Genomic DNA, 20,380 nt, shown 5'->3' with positions numbered 1-20,380 from the left:
TGAGCAAGTCACTTAACCCCCATAGCTCTGCCAAAAAAAAAGAGGTGCTATTCCTACCATGTGCCACCCTCCTTGGTGGCAAATTCCCCCAATAATTAAAAACAAAAAAACAAAACAAAACAAAAACAGAACAAAAACAAGGGGGAAGCTAGGTGGCACAGTGGATAAAGCACTGGCCCTGGATTCAGGAGTACCTGAGTTCAAATCCAACCTCAGACACTTGACACTTACTAGCTATGTGACCCTGGGCAAGTCACTTAACCCCCATAGCCCCACCAAAACTAAACAAACAAAACCCATTTATTCCCTTCTCTTCCCCTCTGAACTCTTCTGTGTCACCAAAGGAAAAGCCTTCTGCATAATCTTCATGCTAAAATATGCTATAGCATTCTAATTCTTTGGAAAATAGTACAGATTCTAACTTTTAGTTAACTAGTCTTAAATCAGCTGGAATACCCTATTTTCCAAATATGTTTCACAGATTGGAGTTTTGTGCATAGGTCAGACAGCTGAAGTATATGTATATAAAGACTATCTTGTAAAGTTCTCTCAGTCTCCATCCCCCAAAAAGAAAAATCATAGGAGCAGCTCATAGCTAGCTATACAAGCTCAAAGGAGTATTGTAGGGATACATTCAGGACCTCAAACCTCTAAAACAAGAAGTCATAACCATTTGGCAATTGTAAAAAAAGAGACTTGTACAGAAAGGATGGGATGTAACCATATTTTAGACTGTGACTCTATGCACATGTGTGTGTGTGTGTGTGTGTGTGTGTGTGTGTGTGTGTGTATTTAAATGCTTGGGGGAAAACACATTGCTGAGGTGCTAATGAGGAACCGTGAAATCAAAATAGAGCCTCTGATAGTGAAGAACAAGTGATAATGAGGAGTACAGTAACAAAGTTCCTCAGGACTGTCCTTTCTGAAACATCTTTAGATGACTGGTGAAGAGCAAAAATGACTTTGAGGCATTTGTAAGAAAGGAAATGAGAGGAGACAGTTCTTTCACATCAGTGGAACTGTTAGAGAATTGCATACCCCATGGTTGGGTCTTTTAATATCACTTGCCAAGCTAACTCTCCCAGGACTCTAAGGTCATTCCTTCTGCTGTATAACCCTTACTCCAGCTCCCCAAACAGTAGACAGGGATGAATTTCTTATCCTACCTCTTCCAGTTGTACCATGAGGGTGACATTGTGTCCTTGTTCTGCAGTCAGTTTCCCATCAGAGGTAACAATGCGGAGGCCCCGGGGAGCCTTGCCAGGACACTGCTGAGGCTTGGCAGTATACTGCTCCCTCACTCCATCTGTGCAGTTGTTGGAAACCACCTTTCGGTACCTGAGTATAGAAAAACCACTGTCACAAATCAGTTCCAGGTTATCTTAACCCAGCCTAAGTCTAAATATTTGAATTAACTTCCTTTCTTCCTTCCTTCCATGAGTGTTTATTATGCCATTATAATGTGCCATGCACTTAATGTTGCTCTATGGGAAATAGAGAAGATATAGCAGACGCTGGAAAGGACCTTCAAAATAATCACATTCAACATCCTTTTTTCATAGATGAGGAAACAGGCTCAGAAAGGTGATATGACTTGCCTTTGCTTCATTTTTGCCAGAGCAACCATGGGTGTAGTAGACAGAGAGCTGGCTTCAGAAGCAAGAGGTGGGTTCTACTCCTGTCTCTGGTTTTATCACTCTGGACAATTTACCTAACCTCTCAGTTCTCTAGAAAATTCTCTAAGGCTGTAAAATGGCACAGAACCTGTAAATGAGTTTGTGGAAATTGAATTTCTTCATCTTTCTTTATACTAAAGAAATCCCTATCCCTTTCCTAGAGAACCTTGTATACATTTTTCCTTTATTACTATTGCTTATTACCTTGCATTATATTTATTGATTCTATAATCCTCTAGAAAAAATGGAAGGTCCTTAAGGGGTAGTGGACGTTGATTTGCATCTTTGTAATCCTTACACACAAAATAATGTCTTGAAAACAATAAGCATGAAAGAGATGTTTGTTGAACTATTTAACTGAAATAAAACCATCTCATTGCATAGTATTCTTCTTTTTGAAATTATTATTATTTGATTAATATGCCGATCTGTGTTCATGTCAAATATTTACTACTAGATCCTAAGTTCCTTGAGGAAAGTGACTATATCTTATTTCAGTTTTATATTCCTAGCAGCATGATGCGTAGCAAATAGCTGGTGCCTAATAAATGTGTCAAACGAATGGATGGATTGGTGAATGGATAGATGACTGGATGAATGAATAAATGAACTACAGCAAAATGTATAGGCTATAGTTGAGTACTAGAATAAGTTGTTTAGATTATATGTACTATGAGGAGTCAGAGCAGTGAGGAGATGAAGTCAGTCAGGGAAGGTTTTATAGGAGAGTGGAAGTGATGGGGCTTGAGTCACAAATCATGAGGTGGAAGGCATTTATCTAGGTAGAGGGAAAAGAAGGGAACTACATAAGTAAAGGCCCAAAAGTGAAAATTATCATGGTATATCTGGCAGGATTCAAAGGGTATATAGCTCCCATAAAGAGAAGTTTGGCTTAAGTAATTGAAACAACTGAGCTGAAGAATATGATAGACCCTTATTAAAAAAAAAATACTACCTTTTCTCAGATTCTCTCTGCTTCTGCATGAACAACACTCTAGGTCTTTGGACAGATCCCTGATTAATATAAAAGCAGATTATGCTGGGTGGTGGCTAACTCTATGGATTTAAGTTTGGCCACTGGGTAACAAGGTCCTATGAAGGGTATTGACAGGGAAATGCAACAGAAAAGAAACAGAATTCACATCCTTCTCAAATCCCCCAAACCTGGCTTCTATTGATTCTATTCTATTAAAATCAAACTAACGACCTCTGAATCATCAAATACAACAGAATTTACTTAGTTTCCTGGCATTTTCTCGACTTCTTATAGTGTTCAAGACTATCATTTTTATGACACTCTCACCTCCCTTGCCTTATATGAAATTACTAAATTATAAGTTGTCCAACCTCACTAACAATTCCTTCTCTATTTCACTGACTACTGTTCATTTTCCTCTCATCTAACTGTGAACCTCACCCAAGGTTGAACACTCATTTTCTCTTTTCTTCCTCCCTCATCCATTCTCTCTGAATGAATGATTCTCAAACTGGTATCTCTAGTTATTTTCTTCCTGTCTTCTTCCACCTCCTTTTTCTCCACGTATAGTCAGTCAACAAATCCTGTTGGGTCCTTCTCAATGTTTCCTATTTTAATTACTTTTCATCTTCAATGCCACGGTCTTTCTCATCACCTGACTATGATATTGCTATAGTCTCCTATCTTACCTCCATGTCACCAGGCTCCCTCTCCTCTAAACCATGTTGCACACAAATGTCAGACTAATTCCTCATCAGCTTTACTATCACCACGACATTTCCTTCCTCACAATCTATAAATGGTTTTCCATTACCTTCTGAATAAAGTCCACATTCCTTATTTTGGGGTCCAAGGATAACCACAATCAGGCCCTAACCTAGCTCTTTATCATTACATCACACTGTTATCATATACATAAATCCTCTGTAATAACCACCATTTTTTTTTTTGCGGGGCAATGGGGGTTAAGTGACTTGCCTAGGGTCACACAGCTGGTAAGTGTCAAGTGTCTGAGGCCGTATTTGAACTCAGGTACTCCTGACTCCAGGGCCAGTGCTTTATCCACTGCGCCACCTAGTCGCCCCAATAACCACCATTTTTATTATTATATTTGTTTGGGTACGTGGTATATCTTTCCAACTAACAATTAGTTTATAGAGGGCAGGGACCTAAGTGTTTTTCTTTTGTTTCCCGAGAACCGAACACGGAGTTCTAAACATAGTAAATAGTAAATAAATATTTGCTGAATTGAACTGGATCATCACAGTACCATCTGCCAAAAATAGGTTTTTGTTCTCTTCAATTCCAATAAAGGTTCTGCTGGACCCCTCTGGTCCATTCAGCTAACTTCCATAGCTTTTCTCTCCCAGTCCTGCTCCTTCCTGACTGTGTGGACTTAAAAATCATGCTTCTACTGCATGTAATCCTAGAACTTCCCTCAACACCTATGGTCTCCTTGCCCTGGAATAGTCTACTACTCTTTCAACCTATTCACCCTAAAATTTCTCTCCACAAGGCCTGCCCTTCTTCTTCCACTGGTGAATCCCTCCAAGAGATGCTTTTTTTTGAAGGCTATAGTCTAGTTTGACTTTATTCCCTTTTTTGGACCTGATTTTCTAGTCTACAAAACCATCTTTGCCCTACCTTGCTTTCTGTATTCCTTTAGTGGGTTGTCTTCCCTCATTAGAATGTAAGCTCATTGAGGGAAGGGACTATTTTTCTTTTTGCATATATTTGTTTCCCCAGCACTTAACATACTGCCTAGAACATAGGAAGCTCTTAACAAATGCTAGTTTCCTTCCTGCCTTTTCTGAGGTTGCTAGTTGGAGCAGTGGATAGGGTGCTTGAACTAGAATCAGGACAATTTGTAGCAATCAGCACAGTGCTTGGCACATAGTACGTCCTCAAAAAATTCTTGTTGATTGATCTCCTTATATTTAAAAAGAAAAGGTTGGATTATATGACTGTGCAAAGCTCTTCAAGCTCAAGATCTATCATCCTATGTTCAAGAAAGAGTTAATTATTTTTCTTTCCAAATTACTCCTCCTTGCTTCCAAATTGCTCTTCAAGGAACCACCACTCACCTGGTCTCTCATATTTATTGCCATATTTGACTCATCCCTCTCTTTCACTTCTCATATCTATTCCACTAATGGGTTTGACCAATTCCATCTCTGTTGATACTTTTCACATCTGTCACCACATCTTATTTGTCCATAACTACTCATCTAGACAATAGCCTGACCACAGGTCTTCCCATCTGAGATCCTTTCTTCATAATCTGTCCAAATAATCTTTATTTTCAGGGCAATAAGGGTTAACTGACTTGCCCAGGGTCACACAGCTAGTAAGCGTCAAGTGTCTGAGGTGGGATTTGAACTCAGGTCCTCCTGAATCCAGGGCTGGTGCTTTATCCACTGCACTACTTAGCTGCCCCCAAATAATCTTCATTACACATAGATCTGGTTATCTCATTCCTCTGTTTAAAATTTTGGATAGGCTCTTGAGGGAGCTCCTGAGACCAAGCCTTTTGTTTGGCCCTCCACAGTCTGGCACCATCCTAGTTTCCTAGCCTTATGTTTTCATTGATTGATTGATTGATTGATTGATTGATTCATTCATTCATTCTAGTTTGTTTTCACCACATCTGTGATCTCTTCTACTAGAGGAAGCTGAAGAACTTCCCAAACCAGTGCAAATATCTGCAATTTCTAGTTACCTGAGACATGGAGGGCTTACATGATTTGTCCAGGGTCACAAAGCCAAAATGTCAAGACCTCCTATTATGCTGGATCTTTGTAACTTCTAATTCCCTTTTTGGAAGTTTATCAAGTATCTTGTCAATAATCTATTTGAGAATTTTTTCCCAAATCAAAGTCAAGATTACTAGACTATAATTTGCAGACTGTTCTCTCCTGAAAATCAGTGCAATATTTGCTCATTTCTAATCATCTCCATTTTCCATGATCTTTAAAATTATCACTGACAGTGGCTCATTGATCCTATGTATTGGTTCTTTCAGAATCTTGAGACTGTAGTAGATCTAGGCCAGTTTTATCAAGCGGAACAGAGAACCCTCTCAACTTTATGACTTATCTTGTCTATCAATTCCCATTTAGTCATGCTGGTTCTAGCATTTGCAGTCCCATTCTCTTTGTCAGAGAAAACAGAAGTAAAAAGCCAATCAAAGGGCTGTTCCTTCTCTTTGTTTTCAGTTGTCACTGCCACAACTATGCCAAAGTTTCTATCCCTGTTTCGATGCTCTCTTTTCTCTCAATAAAGCTAATAAAGTCTTTCTTCATGGTACTTAGTTTCACTTGCCAGCCTTAGTTCATTTAGAACATTGTTCTTCTAGATATAATTTCCCCCCATTGCCCTGCAAAAAACCAAAACAAAACAAAAAATGAAGAAAACAGAATCCATAGTTCTTTTTCTGAATGTGGAGAGCATTTTCCACCATGACTCTTTTGGCATTGTCTTGGATCATTGTATTGCTGAGCAGAGTTAAGTCTATCACACTTGACAATCACACAGTGCTATTGATACTGTGTATAATGTTCTCTTGATTCTGCTCATTTTACTCAGTATCAGTGTATCTATTGCTTTTTTTTTTCTGGGGGGGCAGGGCAATGGGGGTTAAGTGACTTGCCCAGGGTCACACAGCTAGTAAGTGTCAAGTGTCTGAGGCCGGACTTGAACCCAGGTACTCCTGAATCCAGGGCCGGTGCTTTATCCACTGCGCCACCTAGCTGCCCCCTCTATTGCTTTTAAAAAACAAAACCTGGGGGCGGCTAGGTAGTGCAGTGGATAAAGCACCGGCCCTGGATTCAGGAGTACCTGGGTTCAAGTCCGGCCTCTGACACTTGACACTACTAGCTGTGTGACCCTGGGCAAGTCACTTAACCCCCATTGCCCCGCAACCCCCCCCCCCCAAAAACAAAAACAAAAACAAAAACAAAACCTAACTTGGTTGCTAAGTTCCTTAAGCTCCCATATCTGTTCCTTCAGACAAATCCCATTTTTCTTCTCATTTTAATTGTTCTTGCTTTTTGTCCTCAAATTTCTTTCTTAAGCATTTCCCATCCCTCCTTGGCTAGCTACCCCCACAGCATTTAATGGTGGGATCTTAACCTATCTTTTCTCTTTACCCTTTGAAATCTGCTCTCTCAAAACCTCAGGTGTAAATCAGACTATGAATAGTCCTTTCCTGTATCACAGATTCTAAGAGGGAGTGGGTACTTTCCCCTAGGGGTCCAATCTTTTCTACCCCAGGAACACCAGGTTTCTTCCCATTAGTGAGAATTAATTCGACATGTCTCAGATACAGGATTTTAAACACAGTTCTTCCTGGGTCAGAACCCAGCTTTCTCTCCACTAAATCATGCTGCTTCTTATCTCCAGCAGGTGTTGTCATTCTAATACTTACAATCTCTTCCTGGGAAATTCCTCAGTCCTTCAGCTAATTATCTCCTTAAGGGCAGGGACTTCTGCTCATGGTCACTGTATCCTCTGCAGGTAGCATCATGCCTTGCATACATACACTTAATAAATATTTGAATTGAATTTAACTTTCTAATGTAATGCACTTCTGGAATATTGCTGTCTTCTCTTTCTATTAGATCATGAGCTTCTTTAAGGCAAGGACCATGAACTACCTAAACGCTGTCTATCACTTACTGCCTAGGATAGCATTCCGCATACAGTATATGATTGGCAAATATTTACTGACAGATCGATTTTCTTGGATCCAACACCATCTTGGCCAATCCACGATTAGGATTCTTTACACAAAACAATAGGAGCTCTGCTTAAAGGCAAAGCAAATACCATCCCTACCTCCACCAAGTTATGTGCCTCAGAGGAGAAGGATGTCAATTTTAAGAAGAAAAAGAAAAAGAGAAACAAAAAAGCCAATTAAAAACCACTCTGAAATAATTGTGTTTCCTACATGAAAACAGCATTGCATTAGCCTGAGCAGACCTGGCTCTGAAATTTAGAAGAAAATTGTTCAAAAATACAGAGTTCATTTACACTAGTCAGCATATACCTGTTTTCTATGTTACAGAGTGATTCTATTTTTGTCTCACCAGCTACCTCCCATTTGAGAGTTACATAAATAAATAAGGCATTTAATATGTCATTAAATGGGGCTGCTACCTCAGTAATAACAAGGGGACTTATGATCATGTTGGACGCAAGAACTGATTATTACTGGGATGCATTTAGTTAGTAAAACATTCTTCAATCTACTGGGGGAAGAGTAAAGAGCTTCTATTACCTCAATATGTCTAATTTTTAGCTGTCATCTGCATCTCTCTCAGGATGATATTCCTCTAATACTTCCTTAGTTTCTTTGCCTTCCTCTGACTCCGTTCTGCAGCCTGCCTCCCCTTGGCTTTCTTTCCTCTCTTTTGAGGGTCTCTGGAAATTACAAACAAGTCCCATATGCCATCTACAATCTTTACACCTAACATTAGAGTTTTATCCTCCTTCCTCCTTCAGTTTCTCTGGAGAAAAATAGAGATGTTCAGGCAGCTAGGTGGCACAGTGGATAAATCACAAGCCCTGGATTCAGGAGGACCTGAGTTCAAATCCAGCCTCAGACACTTGACACTTACTACCTGTGTGACCCTGGGCAAGTCACTTAACCCTCATTGCCCCCCCCCCCCGCCCAAATCAAGTATATCTAATGTATGTCACCTATGAATTTAAGCACTTTGAGGACAAGAACTACACTGTTAACTTGAATTTGGCTTAACATATGCTCTAATGTTACATACATATCCTTAAAAGTATTTAAGCACTGTATAATTTCTATTTCAACAACAAAAAAACTTGCTAAATGTTTACCACAAAGAAGGCACTGTACTATGAAGGCTGGGTACTATGAAAACTAAAAACATGAAAATAGTATAGTTTCTGCCCTCTAGGACACCACAATCCATTCAGGAAGAAAACATGGCCACAAAGAGTTATAAGCGATAGACAGTATTTAGGTAGTTCATGGTCTTTGTCTTAAAGAAGCTCACGGTCTAATAGGAAGAGAAGACAGCAATATTCCAGAAGTGTATTACATTAGAAAGTTAAATTCAATTCAACAAACATTTATTAACTTGAGGCATGCAAACATTTTAACAACTGTATTTTAATTGAACAGGTTTCCTTTGTGATCCCATGTGATTTATTTTATGTGTTAAAAGCACTACGAGAAAGGATCCATAGGTTTCACTAGACCATGAAAGGAGTCTATGACATGTATAAAAAGTTAAGAATCTTTGTATAGATAGTAAGGATACACAAGAGAAATAAGATGTGCCAAGAGTTCAGAAGAAAGGACAGTCTCATTTTCATTTAAGAGAAATCAAAAATCTTTATGGTATGGGTGGCTTTGGGGCTGGGTCTTGAAAATTGGTTGGAATTTCAAATGGTGGAAATGCATTCCAGGTACAGGGAAAGGCAGTGGAGGGAGCCACGTTAGCCATTTTCTCCACATCTGTTTGTGAGTTGTTTGATTAAATGCTATAAAGCTAACTATCCTCTGTGGGATTTCTCTTGAGATGTCTGGTTGTGATGGAAACCTGGAGAAATTGCTACCTGCAAACAGATTAGCCTTTAGGAGATTCCCCTGTCTTGATGTCACAAATAGGAACAATAGCCTGCATTTGTGATTGCTAATTGTGTTGACTGTGCCTCGGAAAGTTGCAGTGCTGATTAGCTGTGCCAGTCTGATATGGACACATATAGATGCCCAGAACAGAGATCAACACATCTGATGAGCTGGGGACTGACTAGCCACTAATGATAGCTGGCCAACTGTAGCAGCTCTATAAAGAGAGCAGCCTGCTACTATGGGGTCAGATTAATGCAGGAACCTGTGATGGAGTTTTATTTTGTTCTGTTTTACAATGAAAAGAAAGAAGTATTACACTGCATGATCTTCAGTTGGGTACTTTTTCTTAAGCACAAAGGAACTTTAGAGATCATTTAGGTCTAGCATTTTTCCCCCAAGGAAGAAACTAAGATCTACAACTGTGACTTGTCCATGGTCCTTCTTCTGAATTCAGAAATGAATGTAAAAATGAACTCCACGTGAGGCTTAAAGATGGTAGAAGAATCAAATATTTATAATCAAAAGGACAATTATCAACCATCTAGTTAAACCCTCTATATCTCAGATAAAGAAATTGAATACCAAGAAGGTTAAATATTTTCCCAAGTTCACACATGTATTATGTAGTAGACCTAGAATTTAAAACCAGGTTCTGACTCCAAATCCAGCACTTTCCACATTATTGTGCAGCTAGTCATCTCTATCATATTAACATCCACATGAAGAAGAGGAAGCATAGGGGAGCAAACAGGAAGCTGGCCTCAGAGCCCGGACAACCTAGTTTGAAGTCTTATTATTGACACATACAAGCATTGTTACCCTGAACATGTTTCGTAGTCTCACTTCTTTTTTTTTGTTGTTGTTCTTTTTTTTTTTTTTTTTTTTTTTGCAGAGCAGTGAGGGTTAAGTGACTTGCCCAGGTCACACAGCTAGTGTCAAGTGTCTGAGGCTGGATTTGAACTCAGGTCCTCCTGAATCCAAGGCCAGTGCTTTATCCACTGTGCCATCTAGCTGCCCCCTTAGCCTCACTTCTTAAAGATTGTAACTTACATGGCAGAGGAAAGGCAGTAACCTCTCCAAGCCCCTGACACAATCACTCAAAAAGTCTCCAAATAATGCCATAAGACAATTCCTGGAGTAGCAGTACACACAAAAAGACAGGCCTGAGCTCATTTGCCAGTCAAAGATGGCTTAGAAGGTCAGCAGAAAGGGGCTGCTATGCTGGGGTGGGAGTGGTGCCCAACCTCATGGTTGTGACAACATGTAGCCCCAGGCTGGCTGCCCAGATCCAGGTCTCACCAACACAGATCCAGCCCCAGGCAGACCATGCCAGAGAAATTTACCCCCAGAACCTCTGAATAAGCTGCAGCACCAGAATCTTCTGGAACTAAGCTCACAGTATGGTGAGAAGGTTAAGCAGGGGGCTGGGGAGAGATTACAGAAGACTCTGCTGGAACTGAGGCAGAAATCACTTGTTCTACCCCAGCTCAGAAAAATGGAAGCAATTTTGAGTGGCAGGGACCCAGGTGGGGGAGGAGTGCAGTTTTGCTGGAGTTATTAAGCACAGGAAATAAAATTTTGTTGCCTGGTTTAATAACAAGTAGGCTTGGGGTTATTTACAGACCAGAACACCGACCATGTGAGTGAAGAACCTGCCCCTCTTTAAATCATAACACCTTGGACCCCCTAGTAGGAGCCAAATTTAATATGAGGAGAGTTAATTGGGTGGCTTGCTGTAATATTGGGGTTCAGAAAATAATGAGGGACCTCTAGGTGCAAAGCTTCCTCCCTTCTGAACTGCCCTTTTTAGTTATTTCTCCCAGGCCAATAATAAAGGAGCTTAACAGCCTCTTTTCCACAAACAAATCAGGTTTTATTAAAAGTCAAGGAAGGGGGCGACTAGGTGGCGCAGTGGATAGAGCATCAGCCCTGAAGTCAGGAGTACCTGAGTTCAAATCCGGCCTCAGACACTTAACACTTACTAGCTGTGTGACCCTGGGCAAGTCACTTAACCCCAATTGCCTCACTTAAACAAAACAAACAAAAAACCAACAAAAAATAAAAACAAAACAAAACAGAAAAACAATATCTTAATGACAAAATACTAAAATATGTTTAGAAATTTATGGGGCAGCTAGATGGCACAGTGGTTAAAGCACCGGCCCTGAATTCAGGAGTACCTGAGTTCAAATCAGGCCTCAGACACTTGACACTTACTAGCTGTGTGACTCTGGGCAAGTCACTTAACCCCTATTGCCTACAAAAAAAAAAGTCAAGGACAGGGACAGCTAGGTGGCACAGTGAATAGAGCACTGGCCCTGGATTCAGGAGGACCTGAGTTCAAATCTGGCCTCAGGCACTTAACAATTACTAGCTATGTGACCCTGGGCAAGTCACTTAAGCCCAATTGCCTCACAAAAAAAAAGTCAAGGACAAGGGAATAGGGAAAGAGGAAAATGGATAATCTCTCTGGCTCTAAGCAAAGGGTGTCTCAAAACCCAAACTAACTTTCAGCTCAGCTAATTCAAAGAGCTGGATTTTATTAACTCACCACCAGGGATCCGTAATTTCTGTGGCAGCCAGTCTCCAGTCTACTCTGAAAGCTCCTTTGAGGCCAGAGAGCAAGCTACTTCCTGTTGGGGTCCCTTTTTTTACTTTTTTCTCCCTCCCCCAAAGGGGAGGTCCTTCAAGTTGTGTGGCTGAGACTGGTCCTGTTTTGATGATGCGGTCCACAGCCTCTGAGGACACTCCTTCTCAGGGTTGGCCAAGTTAAACTAGTTTTAACAGGGCAGGCCAGGTGGGGCTCAAAATCTAATCATCTTAAGTGGATACTTAGTAGTTTCTCATTCACACCCCATTCAAACACCACTAAGTCAATCAAGTTGGACCCCTGAACATCTGCCAAATTCCATTATTTTACCACACCCTGAAGCTTAAGACAGTGCATCCTGGAAGCAGTGCCCCACTTTAAGAAGGAGTTAAAAGTCAATAAATAGGTGGGCAAAATAAGAAAGATTTGGACCACAAAAAGTTTCTTTAGTGACAAGGAAGATTGAGGTACACCCTCAGAAGAGGATAGCAACATCAGGCTCCTACATCCAAAGCTTCCAAGAAAAATATGAATTGGTCTCAGGCCACAGAAGCACTCAAAAAGACTCTGAAGATAAAGTAAGAGAGGTAGAGGAAAAAATGAGAGTGATGAAGGAAAGTCACAAAAAAAAAAAGTCAACAGCTTGAAAAGCCAAATGGAAAAGCTCTCTGAAGAAAATAATTGCGTAAGAATTAGGAATAAATAAGTAGAAGCTAATGACTTTATGAGAAACTGAGACAATAAAACAAATTTGAATTAATTTTAAAAAGGTTGGCAATGTGAAATATTTTCTTGGAAAAACAGCTGACCTGGAAAACAGATCCAGGAGAGAGAATCTGAAAATTATTGGAATACCTGAAAACCATGATCAAAAAAAGAGCTTAGACATCATCTTCCAAGAGATTGTCAGGGAAAATTGCCCTGATATTTTAAAAGTAGAAGGTAAATTAGAAATTGAAAGAATCCTCTGGTCACCTCCTGAAAGAGATCCCAAAAGGAAAACTTCCAGGAATACTATAGCCAATTTCCAGAGCTCCCAGATTAAGGAGAAAATATTACAAGCAGCCAGAAAGAAATAATTCAAGTACTGTGGAGCCACAGTCAGGATAGCACAAGATCTAACAGCTTTTACATTAAAGGATCAGAGGGCATGGAATATGATATTCTAGAGGGCAAAGAAATTGGGGTTACAACCAATAATCACCTACCTAGCAACACTGAATATAATCTTTCATGGGGAAAAAATGGGGATTCAATGAAAAAGAGGACTTTCAGGCATTCATGATGAAAAGACCTGAACTGAATAGAAAATTTGACTTTCAAATACAAGACCCAAGAGAAGCATAAAAAGGTAAACAGGAAAAAGAAATCATGAGGGATGTTAAAAGGTTAAACTGTTTACATGTCTACATGGGATGATGATACATCTAACTCATAAGAACTTTCTCAGTATCAGGGCAGATGTTAGGAATAAATGTAGACAGAGGGTACAGTTGAAAGTTGATTATGAAGGGATAGCTGTAAAGCATTTATTTTTTGTTTATTGGGTTTTTTGTGGGGTGGCCAGGGTTGGGTGGCATGCCTGAGGTTGTAGAGTTGGTGAGTGTATTGTGTCTGAGGCCGGATTGGGTCTCAATTCCTCCTGCATCCTGCACAGATGCTCTATCCACTGTGTCACCTAGCTGCTCCATGATGACATATTTAGGGTAAGGGGGGAAGGATTGTACTGGGGGGGAGGTGACAGAGGAGAGGTAGAATGGGGTGAAAGCTCACATGAAAGAAGCAGGAAAGAGCTTATGGAGTGGGGGGAGATATGGGGGAGGAGTGGGGCAGTGAATGAGCCCTATCCTCATCAGAATTGGCTCAAAGACCTTACTCTCATCAGAGTTGGCTCAAGGAGAGAACAACATACACATTTAATTGGATGAAGTAATCTATCCAAACCTGCAGGAAAGTAGGAGGGGAAGGTGATAAGAAAGGAGGGGTAAAAGAAGGGAGGGCAGAGTGGAGGAGGGGCAGTCAGAAGCAAAACACTTTTAAGAAGGGATAGGGTAAAAGAAGATAAAAAACAGAGTAAATTTCATGGGGAGGAAATAGGATGGAGGGAAACAGTTAACAATAGTAACTGTGAAAAAAATTTTGAAGCAGAGGCAAGAGTAATGTAAGATGATGATGATTGATTGATTAATGATGACTGGATGAAGATGAGATTTATTGATGATGATTACGTTGCTGGGCTATTGTGAAGAAAATTCTTTGTCAGGTATAAGGTACTATATAAATGTTATCTATTACTGTTGCAATAATCGACCTCATGGGTTTATTGTAAGGAAATCTCTCTTCAAAGTACTATATAAATGTAGTTTACTACAAAAAATGATGAGTAGGATGCTATCAGAAAAACCTGAAAAGACCTACATGACCTGATGCAAAGTGAAATGTACTGTATACAAAATAACAGCAAAATTGTAAGATGATCTGATGTGAATGATTTGGTTATTTTCAGCAATGAAATGATCCAAGACAACTTGGAAGGTCTTATGAAAAATGCCATCCATCTACAGAGAGATAACTGATAGTATCTGAATACAGACTGAAGGATAACTTTTTTTTGTTAGTAGCTTTATCTAAAGTTTTATTTTTGTCTGTTTTCTTTCACAACCTGGCTAATGCAGAAATGTTCTGCATGACTGCTCATGTATAGCTTATACTGAATTGCTTGATTTTGGGGGGGTGGGGGGCACGGAGGGAGGGAGGAAGGAAGAGAATTTAGAACACAAAGTTTTGAAAAATTGATGTCAAAATTTGTATTTTATATGCAATTTGGGAAAATAGAATTCTAAATATTGGGGGGTAAACACAATAAGCATTGAGTGGGTTCTGTGATAAAATAATGGAATTTGGCAGATGCCCAGGAGCTCCCACCTGAAGTTTAATTTGGAATTGATTGAATTGGGTGAGACTGAGAGACTAAGTACCTACTTGTGATGATTAAATCTACCTGGCTGGTCCTGAGTAGGGTGTTCTCAGAAGTTGAACCTAGTTAAGGTTGATTACATTGAGATCACACGTGGCCAACCCTGAGGAGAGTGTGTTCTTAGAGGCTATGTACTGCGACATCAACAGGAGACTGCTCTCCACCAATCAACTTGAATAACCTTCCATTTCAGGGAGGAGGACAGGAAAAGTAAGAAGCGGAGGCTGGTGGATGAGAGCTTGGTCTTTTGGTTCGAGACATCGGCTTGGTGGCAGGACTTCAAGTGCGCTGTTAGGAAAGCTAGGATTTTCATGCTAAAAGGATTCTGTTCTCAATCTTTCTCTCTCTTCACTATCTTATATCTTTTAATAAACCCTTAAAAGCCTAAACTCTTGGTGAATTTATCAGTGATTTTAGCCAGTTTCCCCCCAAAACTGGGGGAGACAGATTAGAACCCACATTTAGATTTTTAAACAACACAGTTCAATGAGAGGTCTTTGACATTCAAAAATGCTACTGACCCATTTTATTATTTGCTAGCATAATAAATAAAAGGATCAATTACCCAGAAAAAAGAGTGTAAATTATAAGGAAGGTGCCAACTTGTCTTGGTAGATTTCCTTATCTCTAAGTTCTCTGTTGCAATAAAATGTCATGTCTGATCTGTATTTCCTGTCATTTAAATAAGCATAAAATTAGTTCTGGACCCATTAAGCTTTGAATAAGATCCTCCAGGGCTCTAGAACTAACAGAGTAAGTACCACACCTGGACTGTTGGATTTGTTAACAGATTATAAGAATGCCAGAAACACAACACTGAGTCAGTTCTCAGTCTGTGCATTCCAGGATTCTGTTTTTCACTTTGGCAACCAGGTGCCTTCCTTGATGTAAATCTTGAAGTTGAGCCATTTCCCCCAAATGTCCTTATAGCAGCTCCCTTAATAAATCATTATGGATATATAACTCAGTCATTTCTGTAAATCTTTAGAATATATTTATAGATTTACATAAATAGATGACATCCAGCAGGCATCATAAATCATGCATTTATATTTTCAGTATATTCTCTGTGGGTTCCTCCAGTACCCTTTAGTAGAAGAGACATAAGAGTAGTTATAAGGTAAAGTTTAAGAATCATTTGTCATGAAAAGTTCCCTAGACTAGTTCTCAGGAGAGTTGCCTGCTAGACCCTTGTAAAAAAGGTCTTATCAGCTACCAGACCTTGGGAAATCATCTCCTTTCCCTATGCCTCTAACTTTCCCTTTTGTCTAGAATCCCTCTTTTCACCTCTAGCTTTAACATCCTTGGATTCCTGGAAGATTCAGCTCAAACGCATCCTTCAACAGGAGACCTTGTTTCCTCCAGCTCCTCTGAGGATGCCTTCCTCTTGCTCCTTCTGTATCTTGTATTTGCCCATCTACTTAATATTTTGTCTTCCCTCTTAGAAGAGAGGTTCCCTGAAAGAAGCAATTGTGTTTGTTTTTGACATTCTTTGTATCCCTAAGAACATAGCACTGTGTGTCACAAAGTATGTCTCTGATGATTGAAATAAATTCATTATCTCTATTATCCATTTCTATCCTATTAAATTATTAAATGAAGGAGAATGGACTCGTGGGAACCAAACCGTAACATGGTTCAGATTAAGATAACTAACTGAAGAATGTGACAGAACACACGTTACACTGTGACCACCAGTAGGATCCAGGCAAATCTGACCCAACTATAGTTAGAAAGGTCAGAAAACAGGGGCAGCTAGGTGGCGCAGTGGATAGAGCACCAGCCCTGGAGTCAGGAGTACCTGAGCTCAAATCTGGCCTCAGACATTTGATACTTACTAGCTGTGTGACCCTGGGCAAGTCACTTAACCCCAATTGCCTCAAAAAAACAAAAACAAAAACAAAAAGGTCAGAAAACAACATTCAAGGGAAATCATAATCTCTTTGAGTTAATGTCCTGTAGATCAGTAAGGATTTATTCAGTATATTTTGTGAGCAAGGTTCAAAGCTAGAAGTATTTCTCTATAAGCTCCCCACAACCAAGATTACAGAAATTACCTGCACCATATAAGATTCTTTTGCTATGTGTCCTATAGTCCAGAGTTGTTATTCTTCTTCATGCACACTAATAAATTGGGTTTGGTGAAGATCAGACCGCATGCCAATATACCTAAAGAAAGCTATAAATAAGATCAGCTTGGGGGAGAACACCTTTTATCTGCCACAGACCTCAAAGTAATACGGTTTCATGAAATAATAGGCTTAAGGAACAGAAGGCTAGAGGAAAAATTGCTTCCTTGATATTGTGAATCTGATTCTTCCACCTCTTTGCCAATAGCCTTCTCACAATGCAGATGTTTCTACTCTTAGTGATCCTCCTCTAATTGGTGAGTTCTTGCTAGGCATCACTCTCCCATAAAGTAACTAGACCATTTATGCTTCCTTCTCTCCTGCTTCTTTAGATGTTTCTACCTTCTCTCGATGGCTGTACTGTCTCCTTTGCTCGTCTCCAATCACTCCCCTCCCCCCCCACCCCGCTACCCCTCACACACTCACTTTCCAGATTTTTATTTGTTGTTACTCACATGAGACTATAAACTTCTTGAGGTTAGGTATTGTTATTTTTGCTTGTATTTGTATTGCCGGGGTTCCTATCTATTTATCATCCATCTATCTATCCATCTATCTATCTATCTATCTATCTATCTATCTATCTATCTATCTATCTATCTATCTATCTATCTATCTATCTATCTCATCTAACAATGTGAGCATGCTAAAGAAAAAGATCTTTATATGTATATATATGAAAATGTATTATAAATATATGCATTATAAACATGTATTATAAATATATGCATACATATATAAATTGTAAGTATATACAATCTGTTCTAATAACTCTTTGAAAAATATTTTTCTTTATATTTTGTCAGTTACAAAATTTGATTTTCTATACAATGTAAATTTGTAATAAACAAATATATATATACATATGTGTGTATGTATGTATATAGGTGTGTATGTATATGTCTAAATAAAACACATGTATATGTATAATGCTATGGTATTATACATTTTAAACAAAATATAAAGGAGTTATTAAATACTGAAACCCTGTATAATTATATATGCATATACAAATAAAATATATGAAATAACATATTCACACACAAAGATCATATTCTTCATGTTCATAAAGAACAATAACAACCCTGGACTATAGGACATGTAGCAAATGAAGTTTATATGGTGCAAGTAATTTCTGTAATCTTGGTTGTGGGGGGCTTATAAAGAAATACTTCTAGCATTGAACCCTGCTCACAAATATACTTCAATATGCTTACATTGTAAGATTAGATAGATTGAAAGAGCATATCTATCTATATTCAAGCCCTCATTAGGACAGTTCACATGCAAAAATCTTACTCTGAAATGTCATGTGGCATGGAAGACTCCATAGCATATCTATAAATTCTTGATGGCTGTGCCAAAGAAGTACAAACTCTGACAGGTTCTATTAAGATAAAAAGGTTCTGCACACATTCCTCACAATGAACTGTATTTTCTAGTCAAGAGCCAGCCTAAATAAATCTAGAGACTCGTTACCAATATACTATCTACTAGGTGATGAGTTGATTGGTTATAGCAATCCATCAAACAGAAAAAAAATGCAAATGCCTCTCAGTCCTGTGTGGTCTCCTGTTTCTACAGTGATTGTGGCATTTCCAACCTGATCTTTTTGAACAAGTTATGAAAACAGGAAATTAGGAAAGAGGAAATGGAGCCAAACTTGACATGGATTCACCATTTTCCAGAAAGGTTCATCACATGTTAAAATAGCCACCAGATTGAAGAAGCCAAATGAGTCTACAAACTATTTCAACCAGAAAAACTTGACCTTCTTGCCAAGCAGAGATATCACAGAAAAGAGAAATACTAGTTCATAATATAAGCATTTGAAAAATGCAGGGAAAAGGATGGAGAGAAATTAAAGACAATACTGCCTCAAAACAGTGAGAAGAAATAAGGGGAAAAAGGTATTTACAAGGTTTGGTGCAAGAACTGAATAAGCCAGATTTTCTTTGCAAAATAGAACAAAAATGCAAAAGATATGTCAAAATTTCTATAAAATTGGTTTTCTCCATTAATATTGACATAGGACCAACAAAATGTGGGCTTAAAATTATATTTTCACAGTGCTGAATGAGAAAGTAGAAATGACATTTTAAAAAGATGAAAGGAGTTATTGAATATGACCATATCTATCCTGAGAAGGTACCTGGTTGTGGTGACACAATTTGAGCATGTTAAAGGATCAATTCTCATGCTATCTGAAAGTTGTTAAGATGCCAAACAACTAGAAAAAAACACAGATGTTATTCCTATCCAAACAAGGAGATCTAGAGGATATCAATAAATACTGATTTATGTGACTATTTTTCCACTGCTACAAAATCTTTATGAAAATAATTTACACATGCATCAAGAATATCCTTGGAACTGACAGGCTTTAGCAAATGATATTTTATAGAAGACCGTATCTTTATAGTCTTATGATGAACTGAAAGATGCAAAGAATACAAAATTCTACTGTTTATTGTTTTGTGATTATTTAAAAAGCATTTTACTTAGTAAAACAAAAATGAGTTCTGAAAGACCATCCTCCAACAAAGGGCCTCCTATACATATGGTAAAATCATACAAGATTCTTTGATAGTTCTCAGGACAGTTTTCCTTGATAGTGCTTGGTTTCTAATATGTAATTTTATATACTAATATTATTATATATGTAATAATATTCAGGCATTAAGCATATTATCATATGTCATAATGAACATGATTATGTAATTATTGCAAAATAATATTAATATCAGGAGAAGTCTAATGTAACAGGACGTAAAATTTCCAAAACTCTTTGTCACTTTGTGGAGGATATCCAGTGTGCTGTCCAGAGGGAATCAGTATTCTGATAGCTGGAAGAGTGCTTAAGATATTCCTGTTTGTGGATGACATTTTCAGAACTGAATCAAGTCCCAAAACATTATAGAGCATAGTGAATGGGATCTACACTCACTTTAAATAGTTTAGACTATTAGTTACTGTGGCATAGTAGAGAGAGTGCTGGAAGCCAAGTTGAAATTTTATTTACTTTTTTTGGAGTCATGTGACCCTATACAAGTCACTTAACCTTTCTCAGCCTCAGTTTCCTCCTGTATAAACTGAGTTTATATTAAGGTACCTTATATAGTTCTTGTCACTCTCAAATAGGATATACATTTGAAATGCTTTGTCAGTTTTTAAGTACTAAAGCCATTTTAGCTTTCGTCATCATCATCTTATTCTTATTATTCATGATCATCAATATATGAAAATCTAAATAGGTAAATAACTGCTATTGTCCAAACTATGAAATACAATTGGATGAACATTGATATGATTCATTAGATCAGATATAGCATCCCAAAAATCTTAGTGTAGTTTTAAGCTTCAGTAACTACAGAAGTGTACATACTACAAACTTACAAAAGAACTCCAACATTTGAAAGGTT

The 20,380-nt window shown here is 38.6% G+C and overlaps 1 protein-coding gene across 6 annotated transcripts in view; it reads right to left on the bottom strand.

Moving 5' to 3' along the window:
• The window catches only part of SORCS1 (sortilin related VPS10 domain containing receptor 1), a 766,642-nt gene that overhangs the window by 95,489 nt on the left and 650,773 nt on the right, over positions 1-20,380 (bottom strand). For all 6 annotated transcript variants that reach the window (XM_043988103.1, XM_043988104.1, XM_043988101.1 and 3 more), the window contains exon 18: positions 1,167-1,338. In XM_043988103.1, the coding sequence (XP_043844038.1) occupies positions 1,167-1,338 (172 nt within the window). The remainder of the gene's footprint in view (positions 1-1,166; positions 1,339-20,380) is intronic.

Source organism: Dromiciops gliroides, chromosome 2, assembly GCF_019393635.1.
Source record: "Dromiciops gliroides isolate mDroGli1 chromosome 2, mDroGli1.pri, whole genome shotgun sequence".
NCBI classification, from domain to species: domain Eukaryota; kingdom Metazoa; phylum Chordata; class Mammalia; order Microbiotheria; family Microbiotheriidae; genus Dromiciops; species Dromiciops gliroides.
This window is presented reverse-complemented; position numbering and strand designations above follow the sequence as displayed.